General features: G+C 37.8%; 1 protein-coding gene across 1 annotated transcript in view; it reads left to right on the plus strand.

Annotated features, from left to right (window-relative positions):
* The first annotated feature begins 3304 nt into the window (after nt 1–3304).
* RUNX1 (RUNX family transcription factor 1) overlaps nt 3305–12331 on the plus strand; it is a 115963-nt gene continuing 106936 nt past the window's right edge. The window contains exons 1-2 of the mRNA XM_053705950.1: nt 3305–4395; nt 10274–10430. Of these exons, the coding sequence (XP_053561925.1) occupies nt 4126–4395; nt 10274–10430 (427 nt within the window). The 5' untranslated portion in view covers nt 3305–4125. The remainder of the gene's footprint in view (nt 4396–10273; nt 10431–12331) is intronic.

Consider the following 12331-nt stretch of genomic DNA (forward strand, 5'->3'; position numbering starts at 1 on the left):
ACAGCTTGCCCACCAGTGTGGCACATATCAGATAGCTTGCCCAACAGTGTGGCACATATCAGAAAGCCTGCCTAACAGTGTGGCACATATCAGACAGCTTGCCCAACAGTATGGCATACATCAGACAGCTTGCCCACCAGTGTGGCACATAGACAGCTTGCCCAAGTGTGGTACATATTAGACAGCTTGCCCACCAGTATGGCACATAGACAGCTTGCCCAAGTGTGGTACATATCAGACAGCTTGCCCAACAGTGTAGCACATATCAGACAGCTTGCCCAACAGCGTGGTACATATCAGACAGCTTGCCCACCGGTGAAGCACATATCAGACAGCTTGCCCAACAGCGTGGTACATATCAGACAGCTTGCCCCCAGTGTGGTACATATCAGCTTGCCCAACAGTCTCTAGCACATAGACAGCTTGCCCAACAGTGTAGCACATATCAGACAGCTTGCCCCCAGTGTGGTACATATCAGCTTGCCCAACAGTGTCGCACATATCAGACAGCTTGCCCCCAGTGTGGTACATATCAGCTTGCCCAACAGTGTCGCACATATCAGACAGCTTGCCCAACAGTGCAGCACATATCAGACAGCTTGCCCAACAGTGCAGCACATATCAGACAGCTTCCCCAACAGTGCAGCACATATCAGACAGCTTCCCCAACAGTGCAGCACATATCAGACAGCTTGCCCAACAGTGCAGCACATATTAGACAGCTTGCCCAACAGCGTGGTACATATCAGACAGCTTGCCCAACAGCGTGGTACATATCAGACAGCCTGCCCAACAGTGTGGTACATATAAGACAGCTTGCCCACCGGTGAAGCACATATCAGACAGCTTGCCCAACAGTGCAGCACATATCAGACAGCTTGCCCAACAGTGCAGCACATATCAGACAGCTTCCCCAACAGCGTGGTACATATCAGACAGCTTGCCCAACAGCGTGGTACATATCAGACAGCTTGCCCAACAGCGTGGTACATATCAGACAGCCTGCCCAACAGCGTGGTACATATAAGACAGCTTGCCCACCGGTGAAGCTCATATCAGACAGCTTGCCCAACAGTGCAGCACATATCAGACAGCTTGCCCACCGGTGAAGCACACATCAGACAGCTTGCCCAACAGTGTGGTACATATCAGACAGCTTGCCCAACAGTGTGGTACATATCAGACAGCTTGCCCCCAGTGTGTTACATATCAGCTTGCCCAACAATGTAGCACATATCAGACAGCTTGCCCCAGTGTGGTACATACCAGACAGCTTGCCCCCAGTGTGGTACATATCAGACAGCTTGCCCCCAGTGTGGCACATATCAGACAGCTTGCCCCAGTGTGGTACATACCAGACAGCTTGCCCCCAGTGTGGTACATATCAGACAGCTTGCCCCCAGTGTGGTACATACCAGACAGCTTGCCCCCAGTGTGGTACATATCAGACAGCTTGCCCCCAGTGTGGTACATACCAGACAGCTTGCCCCCAGTGTGGTACATATCAGACAGCTTGCCCCCAGTGTGGTACATATCAGACAGCTTGCCCCCTGGTGAAGCACATATCAGACAGCTTGCCCAACAGTGTGGTACATATCAGACAGCTTGCCCCCAGTGTGTTACATATCAGCTTGCCCAACAATGTAGCACATATCAGACAGCTTGCCCCAGTGTGGTACATACCAGACAGCTTGCCCCCAGTGTGGTACATACCAGACAGCTTGCCCCCAGTGTGGTACATATCAGACAGCTTGCCCAACAGTGTGGTACATATCAGACAGCTTGCCCCCCGGTGAAGCACATATCAGACAGCTTGCCCAACAGTGTGGTACATATCAGACAGCTTGCCCCCCGGTGAAGCACATATCAGACAGCTTGCCCCCAGTGTGTTACATATCAGCTTGCCCAACAATGTAGAACATATCAGACAGCTTGCCCCAGTGTGGTACATACCAGACAGCTTGCCCCCAGTGTGGTACATATCAGACAGCTTGCCCCCAGTGTGGCACATATCAGACAGCTTGCCCCAGTGTGGTACATACCAGACAGCTTGCCCCCAGTGTGGTACATATCAGACAGCTTGCCCCCAGTGTGGTACATATCAGACAGCTTGCCCCCAGTGTGGTACATACCAGACAGCTTGCCCCCAGTGTGGTACATATCAGACAGCTTGCCCCAGTGTGGTACATATCAGACAGCTTGCCCCCAGTGTGGTACATATCAGACAGCTTGCCCCCAGTGTGGTACATACCAGACAGCTTGCCCCCAGTGTGTTACATATCAGCTTGCCCAACAATGTAGCACATATCAGACAGCTTGCCCCAGTGTGGTACATATCAGACAGCTTGCCCCAGTGTGGTACATACCAGACAGCTTGCCCCCAGTGTGGCACATATCAGACAGCTTGTCCCCAGTGTGGTACATATCAGACAGCTTGTCCCCAGTGTGGTACATATCAGACAGCTTGCCCCCAGTGTGGCACATATCAGACAGCTTGTCCACCAGTGTGGCACATTTCAGACAGCTTGCCCAACAGTGTGGCACATTTCAGACAGCTTGCCCAACAGTGTGGCACATTTCAGACACTGGCACATAGCTTGCCGACCAATGTGGCACATTTCAGAGTCAGACACTGGCACATAGCTTGCCCACCAACGTGGCACATATCAAACAGCTTAATGTCATAGTATAGCACAGTCAGCAGCCCTATTACAACAGTGCTGGATGCTAGCGCTACACGTGTGGGCAATGACTGTGTCCGATCGCAGCACAAGGTAGCCAGAGGTAGACACAGGAGTCCCCTGCCTGACCCGAGCCTGCAGCTATATTATAAACCCATCAGTGAGCACACGCGTGGGGTCATATCACCTAGAAGCACAGCGGTACATGAGGACACAGCCCCTGGTTTCCCCTAATGACAGCCCCAATATAAGCCCAGAGCATACATCCTGCCCCTGGGCAGCACGTGTAATGGCTGCTGGTCTTTTCTAGTAGCTGAGCGCAGCGCACGATAGCCAGGACCACTATAGAAAGCCGCGATGCACCAGCAGGCAGCCCGCCCGGTGCCACACTTCTCCTGCTTGCCCCGCAGCCCACTACTCCCATTGACTCCCGTACAGCCACACAGTAGCTGGGAACAGCCAAACCAATACCAGCCCCGGACTGCGCCCAGCCGCGCCCTCATTTACCCGAAAAGACCTCTGATTGGTCACCGCGCACCCCATATGCAAATGAGACGAGGGGGAATGACATTCCTTCGGACTCTTACTGTAAAAGCAAATTCATTTCCAGTTAATCTCATTCATAGAGCAGGGGAGGACACAGACTGCTGCTGGCTGCTCTGATCCAGCTCACCAATACTCAACAATAGTTTAGCCAATAAAATGACCCAAACAACCTAAATCTCATTAGCTATCAGGAAGCTGCAGCGACTTCAGGACTCATTTTTACTTTTTCTTCCACCAAACAAAGCTTATGATGATTCTCAACTCTCCCCACACTGATTTATAAAAGAGTCACCGTGCAGGGGGCAGCACTTACAGGTGGGGAATAGAAGGAAGAGTTAACTGTAGCTCCTGCCAGTGAGTCACCCAGTGCACACAATTTACTGATTGGTTTTTGTGCGGGTACTGATTTGCCACTGATCAAACCACAGCACAAGCCACAAACTTCAACCAGAAAACCCCAATGTAACCATCTTTGTTCATGAAAGCCACTAGCTGCTTGACTTGGAGATAAGGACTTGGCAAACCTATGAAGACTACTGATAGTGATTTAATAACAATAATAGCACCTGACAAGGACATTGATGGATTTGCCTTGTGCTAGAAGTTTCCCTATTGCTGTCTGATGATCCCCACTTCCGTAGTGGGCTTCACCTGGGGAGACCACCGGTAGCCTCCTGGGTGGATAAACCCTGATGTATTTTGTGTTTTATTGGGACTTCACCAAAATCGCCTGGGAAAATATTAATAGGATATTATAGCTACTGAGTGATTTAACTCTTTCAGGTGTCAGGGTATTTGTGTGACTGAGTTCTAGCACTGTTACTAAACGTATCTCAGTATTGTAGGACTGCGAATCCTATTAAGAAGTTATTAGTTTTTATTCTCAAGCCTTGTTGTGATGCGTATCCCCGTAGATACCAGCACCAGCCGCCGCTTCACGCCGCCCTCCACCACACTGAGCCCGGGGAAGATGAGCGAGCCTCTCCAGCTGAGTGTGCCGGACAGTAGCGCCGCCCTGGTGGGCAAGCTGAGGACTGCGGATCGTAATATGGTAGAGGTGCTGTCAGATCACCCCGGAGAGCTGGTCCGAACCGACAGCCCCAACTTCCTATGTTCGGTACTTCCAACCCACTGGCGGTGCAACAAGACCCTGCCCATCGCATTCAAGGTAAGCACTTTATTCTACAGTGTGTTTATTAATGGTGTTTATATGGGTGTGTGACATATTATAGGCACCTATAAGACTCATTCGATAGGGATAGATCGATAATAGATAGATAGATAATAGATAGATAGATAGATAGATAGATATATAGATATATAATTATATATATATATAGATAGAGAAAGATGATAGATAGATAGATAGATGATAGATAGACGATAGATAGATAGATAAATATGATAGATAGATGATAGATAGATAAATATGATAGATAGATGATAGATAGATAGATAAATATGATAGATAGATAGATAGATAGATAGATAGATAGATAGATAGATAGATAGATAAATATGATTGATAGATAGATGATGGATAGATAAATAGATAGATAGACGATAGATAGATAGATAGATAGATTATGGATAGATAGATAATAGATAGATAGATAAATATAATAGATAGATAGATAGATGATGGATAGATAGATAATAATGGATGATAGATAAATATAGAGAGAGACATAGATAAAATGTACTCTTTTTGTTCTCTACAAATGTATATATAGCTATGTTATTACTGTTATGGAATGTGTAAGGGTTGTCCCCAGTATCACCGCTCATTGGTCCCTATATAGATGCAGTGTCACCTGAGATTCCGGCATAAGTGGCCGTTTCTGCAGTGTTTGCTATAAAACCACACACATGGGCATGTGGTGTACCCTACATTTGCTTTGCACAATAACACAAATTATACAACACTTTACGGTTGGTGGGTCGTAGAGTTGTTAATTTTATAACAAAGTTAAATATGTCATTAGTTTGCTAACAACTTGCTATAGTGCTACAAGGGGCATTTCCATTGCTGATTTATTTTAGGTAATTATTTATTTAGGAAGGAATACGTCCACCATACTGTACACATTAACAAAGGATATTACACTTGAATCTTCTTGCCCTGCAGTGTTTATTAGTGCATGGTCAGAGACACATTGCAGAACTCTTTATAAATGAACAGAACATTATTTGTTTTTAATACAGAGTGCTGCACCCATTCTTCTGTCTGGTTCTTTTGATGCTTCCAGGAAGAAATATATTACAGTACAATAATTTACTCACATGATCTGACTCACTGTCCTAAAATGTGTCTGGCCAAATATTTCAACGAAACATCAGGGTATAAACCCCTCAGTCTGTTTCATAGCAAGGTAAAATGTACTTTCTTGCAAAAAAAAAAGTCAGTATAAAAACTATGCATGCAAACATTCTGCTTTTATAGAAATATTTCTGCTTCTTATTTTGCTTTCTTTTAATTAGATCCCCTTAAATTGAATTCATAACCAAGGAACAAAATAAAATTGCTTCAATTCTGTGCTATTTTTATTACAGCAAATCCAATAACTGGAAATATATACTCACTGTAAAGTAATTACACACAAATGAAAATATTAATGTCATTTTCTACACAATTCTTGCTATATTTTTACAATATAATTTGTACATTGTAATATTGAACTTTTTTTAGCATCTTATGTCTAATTTTGCACAATTTGACAAGTGCCTAGTAGTACCCTTACAAGTTTTCCAGAATTTATAACTAACATATTTCCTTGATTTTTTTTCACTTCTGAAATTTAAGGTGTTACACATTTAATTCATGATTATTTAAATAAATCAGTTTAAAATTCTGGTTTTAAACCCCAAATTATAAAATTGAAATTCGCTGAATAAAAAGAAACATTTACTAAAGGGGCTTTCATAATTAATACCATAATGTCAATGATTGACAGTTACAAATTTAAAACAGTAAAGGCATTGTGACAGTGACATATTCAATAACATCAAGAATGCATATGTATATATTTGTCACTGACTGTTCTAGAATGTTTGCCTTACATTTATAACAATGTTCACATTTGTTTTGTATATATTTGTTACTCAAATTAACACTCATAGAGTTACCATATATGGATTACTGCTTAAAAAAAAAAACATAAAAAAATGGTTAACAATATACCAAAAATGTAATCTGCATTTATTTTAGGTAATTTATATTTTTTTAAATTAATTTACCTGCATACATTTCTTTATCTACAAACTTAAGTCAGTCTTTCTTTATGTTATGTTCTCAGTACAGGTAAAAATTACCCCCTTTAGAAAGGATTTACCATTTTTTGGACAATACATATTTGCATTTGTGACTGTGACAATTCCAGAGGAAAGTTAAAGGTGTGACAAAGTGTTACAGCTGGTCACACAACAGTTAATTCTGCTGTTATTTCTAACAGTCACATAGATGTTAACCTGTGGTTATTTATGTTACCCAGACAGAATGTATGTTTGTTTTCAAACCTGTGTAGGAATGCACTTCAAATAATTACATATTTTTGCACTTGAAAATAGGGGAGAAAAAATAGCAAAAGTATATTAACACATTGTTTGCCTATGATGTTAACCCAAATCCAGAAATGTTGTATAAAATGGTTGATGGTTACAGTTATAATACGGTATACAATATACAGTTGTGTATATATACATACAGTATATATATATATATATATATATATATATATACACACGCGCACACACATTCCTTGTTCATCTGTTGCAGAAATGACACTCCATTCCAACCATTTGTGTGTGTGTGTGCATATGTATGTATATACTGTATATATTATATATATATATATAATAGTCCGAAACTTATGGTACTTTTTTAATTGATGTGACGTTTCAGTGTACAGTGTACCACTTCTTTAGACTTCTCAAATTTTGAAATAAACGTCAATTTTGAATTAATACAATCTGTAGTTTTTCCACACTAAAATATATCACCAACATTTAGCAAAATAACTTATTGTCAGAACTGAGCTGCCCGCACAAGGTAACTTTAAACATACAGCTATTGAAACATTTCCCAAATAATTAAGGGGAGATCACATACGTCCAATGTCAATGTGATTACTAAAATCTCCATTATTTTATACCACAACAATTAGGCGCATTGTGATGATTCTTTGGGGGGGGGGGTATTTTTTTAAATAAATCTACAGACAGCCGAATATTGTTCAGCAGCATTTCAACTAAAAAGATTCCACACAACTAAATATAACCTTTAAAAAATGATAATATGCAGAAATGAATTCTCACTTGTGACTACATCTGGATTTAAATCTGATCTTTTATGATTCATCATATAATATATAAAGGCCTGATACACAGTTTGCTTATCTCTTAATAAATTATATTTAAACTGATACAGTGCAAAATGGTACTCTTTATTAGAAACATGCGCTATTTTATTGATAAGATCAAATGCTTATGAATTAAATTAAATCAGAAGCAATTAAAATATTCTTGTTATCCATAGGGGTTAATTAGTCATTCTTTGCACGGATATTGAAGCATGCTATCTATACAATTAGTTTCTATTCATAATATTCTTTAGTGGAATTGCATGCGAGAAAAGGATATGGTGTTGAAAGTCTCAGAACAAATTAGCTGTAAAATTACAAACCTCAGTTCTGTGGCCAAAGAGTCACATGTAGAAAACACAGCCATTCATTTTATCACTGAATAACTACTGGAAATTAAACTTTACATAAAAGCACAATATCAGCACCGAAAAAATCTAGTCAAGTATTTAATATAGAATTATTTCTAAACTAAGTTTAACTCATTCTCTTCCACAGACGACTGCAGTGCATTACTGCCCAATTGATTTCAACCCTTTTTGGTAGCAAAGAGGTTCATTTTGTCTTTAAGTAACTTACTGTACAATATTCTTGCAGCACTATAAGAGATACTAACCAAAGATATATTCTTATCAATGTACTAAACAAATCTGTTTGATAAGTATGTTTAAAGTAGGACGAAGATCATCAAATAATATGGATCAGGAAGTTAAAAGACTGTGAACTTTAGTAGCAACTAAATAAAGAAAAGATTTCTCTACAAATATGTTTGTCAACCCAGATGGTATTCTACAACATATTCAGTCATTTTTAGCTTCAGATCAAACTATGTTATATAGAATATCAAACCTGAAACAGTTAATTGGAAATGAATAGAAACAGCTTTAGTCATAATCTATTATTACATAATAAATTATGCTAATTACCAAGCACAGTAATTTCACCAACATAGGTGGAAAGCCTAACGAATGTCAAATATTTTACCAGGTTTAAACATTTTTTTTAATGTCCCTTTAAGAACAACATACACTGTATAGCTGCAGATTTCGCTGTCTTGAGTCACCGTAAACAGCAATGTCTTTCTTCAGGAAACAAATACGCTAAAAACAAAGATATTGCATGTTTTCAGCTATTAATTTGACGACTTTGAGCATATGATGTTTGAAATAATTAAAAAGCAATCAGGTGTGTTTATAAATTTATCGCCTTATACTGTGTATCCCATTTAGTATTTGTGTGAGAGTAAAGTACAGAAATTCAATAATTATACCGCTTATAGTTAATCTTTTAAGGCTGAGTATTAAGTTAAATACTGTCAAGGTGCTGCATGTCTCTTCTTGTAAGTTTTGTCTGCTCTTAGCCTGTTTGTATATTCAGTTTATTTCAACCTTAACATAGAACATTTTCCAAAAGAATCAGGAGTCTTTTCCATCGCTTTTCATCTCTCGATTTCTTTTTTTATGTCTGTTTTCTAATAGAAAAGGTATTTAGTTCAGCCTTTGAGCCACTAAAGTGCAGACTTTCGTTTATTTAAGCCGTTTTTCTATCCTGATGCTTTTGTTAGAGCAGATTTTTCCATTAGGCCTTAAATCAAGACATCTTTTATTGCATGAGTACATTTATCTTAAAAAGTATGTCAATTTGTTCTAAAATAGCAGAAAATCCCAATGAATGTTATCCTGTTATGGCTACTACAATGAACTTTTGTATATTTTTAAATATTTACTAGCTATTGCTAATCAATGATAAAGACATAATAATATTTCCTATTTTTACATATTTTTATTAGTTACAAGTTACCAAATCAAAACCTTTCCTGAATTTTTATATTTTTTTTACAAACACTGAATATTATCTAATGCCTAAAATCTAAATAGAAAGGGATAATTCTGGAAACCATTTGAGTTATATCCTGGCATACTTTGAATTAGTAATAATAGTAATATATTTATTAGGTAAAATATTGCACGTTTGAAATAGTAGATGCATTTTAGTATTTTGCTAAAATTTAAGGTGTTATATGTACTGTACCACAATAAAATATACACTTAATATACATTATTGTGGCTTATATAAATATACACTTAATATACATTATTGTGGCTTATATAAATATACACTTAATATACATTATTGTGGCTTATATAAATATACACTTAATATACATTATTGTGGCTTATATAAATATTCACTTAATATACATTATTGTGGCTTATATAAATATACACTTAATATACATTATTGTGGCTTATATAAATATACACTTAATATACATTATTGTGGCTTATATAAATATACACTTAATATACATTATTGTGGCTTATATAAATATTCACTTAATATACATTATTGTGGCTTATATAAATATACACTTAATATACATTATTGTGGGTTATATAAATATACACTTAATATACATTATTGTGGCTTATATAAATATACACTTAATATACATTATTGTGGCTTATATAAATATACACTTAATATACATTATTGTGGCTTATATAAATATACACTTAATATACATTATTGTGGCTTATATAAAATTGGTGTACATTTTCCAGCTGGTAGTGAAGTAGTTAACATAGAGCTAATTTTTTGGGGGCTTCTCATATATTCCAATGATAAATTGTCTTGTGTTTTTATACTCCAGCATCCTCTCTTACTATCACCCTCTGGTGTCTTTAGGTAGTTGCTTTGGGTGACGTTCCAGATGGCACACTGGTCACTGTGATGGCCGGCAACGATGAAAACTATTCCGCAGAACTTAGAAATGCAACTGCAGCCATGAAGAACCAAGTTGCCCGATTTAACGATTTGAGATTTGTTGGGAGATCAGGAAGAGGTAATATTGTAAGCACTGTATGTCTGTTTCCATAAAGAAAAAATATATAGATATTTGTAATTAATCAATTTAAAATATAAATATGTTGGGGATATATTTAGTAGACATGTGCACAGGTGAAAATGTAATTTAGTTTGAAAGATTTTGTTTCGGCCATTTTTCAAACGTTTGTTTCTGCAGAATTTCGTCCATGCAGATATTCGGTTTTGGACAGATATAGGATTTGGATTTGTTTGGGTATTTCCAATGGGATCAGCCTATAAAAACAAATAATATTAACACAAATAATATGTTATATGATTCGAACAATTAAAAGAACCTATTTTTTTAATGTTAAAAGAACATACAACCTCTATATGACTAAAATCTAGCGTTTAGCCTGGCCGGCTGCCCCTAACATCAGTCATTAGTAATACTATAGCAGGATTGGACAGGGGACGGTGGACAAATTAATGGTCAGACCCCCTGTACATCATTACAAACAAAGGAGCTTATTGACCAAACAATATAACTCCTTCCTTCCATTCCTACACCTTTGTTGGCCTTAAATAGCAATTGTTAATTTTTCATCCATTTAGTCCAATAATGTATTCAGCTGTTCGTATATTAAAGCCCGAATGCACATCTCTAATATTTATGCTCGGAAATATAACTAATTACACTTAATTTCTTATGGGTGGTGATGATTTCTATTCGGAGCAAAGGGGTGAGGGGTTAACAACACTTGCCATGAAATATTTTTATAGGTGTGTATTGTGTTCTGTTAGTAACTCGCAGATGACAATATCTGACCCATAAAACCTAATAATTAGTATGTTTTAAACATGAATAATATGATAATACAGTACCCTGTGTCCATTTGAGTAGAACATAATACCCCTAATAATGCACTAATTATGCCAAGGACTGTATAAATACTGGTTGACAATGTACGAGTCTTACAATAATAAGAAAATATATTTTTAAATGTGGCGTTACAGTTGACACAGAAAAGTGAACAATTATTTATTTATTTTTATTTAGAAATCAGTCCATGAAGTCTGTCTATCTAATTGTCTATTGATAAAAACAGTTTTAAGAATTCCCACAAAAAATGTATTTTTAAGAATAGAAATTTTAATGAGTGTGTCACAATCAGAAAAATAAAATACAAAGGGTAACATTATTTAGCATCTAATGTCCCATTATATTTAGTGTCTACAGCCTCTACATGACATGCTGTTAGGAGCACCTCAAATTAAAGGAAAAGATTTCTACACAACAAGCACTACAATTTACAAGGGAAATATATCAGTAATGTTATATAGGTCCAAGATATCAGTTAATTCCTCATCATTATGTTAGTAGGAAATTGTAGGTGTCATATGAAATTCAGAAGTGGGACAGGAGCGTCAAAAAGGCTGAGAAAATTGACCTAAGGGCGGCCCAGTTATTGTGCAGACAGAGTGCTGACATCACAAACATTTATACTGGACAGCTTGACGGGCGTCTGTTTGCACAGTAGCAAGATGACTGACAGCTCAAGTCCCTGGGAGCATTAGCAGCTTCTGTGATTGGCTTGTGCACGTTTATAGTTTGCTGCGCTGAACACGGACAAAAAAGAGACAGATGTTATATATATATTTTTCATTTATCATGGTTAAGTTCTTGAGTAATTCCAAAGTGCGCTGGAAATTCGGCATCAAAAAATGAAAGAGTGCATAAAAAACACAAATTTCAGAAAATTTGATTCTGTTTTATAGCCACTTATTTGGGTAGTTTGATCCAGTAAGAAGATCAGTAAACATATTTGTTATACTGTGTATAGTTTTGGTAGGGTTTCATGTCATTTTCACACCTCTAATGCCCTTATTTTAGCTCCATAAAGGGCCACTAAAGCCAAAATGAAAGTTTCATGATTC

Source organism: Bombina bombina, chromosome 3, assembly GCF_027579735.1.
Source record: "Bombina bombina isolate aBomBom1 chromosome 3, aBomBom1.pri, whole genome shotgun sequence".
Lineage (NCBI taxonomy): Eukaryota > Metazoa > Chordata > Amphibia > Anura > Bombinatoridae > Bombina > Bombina bombina.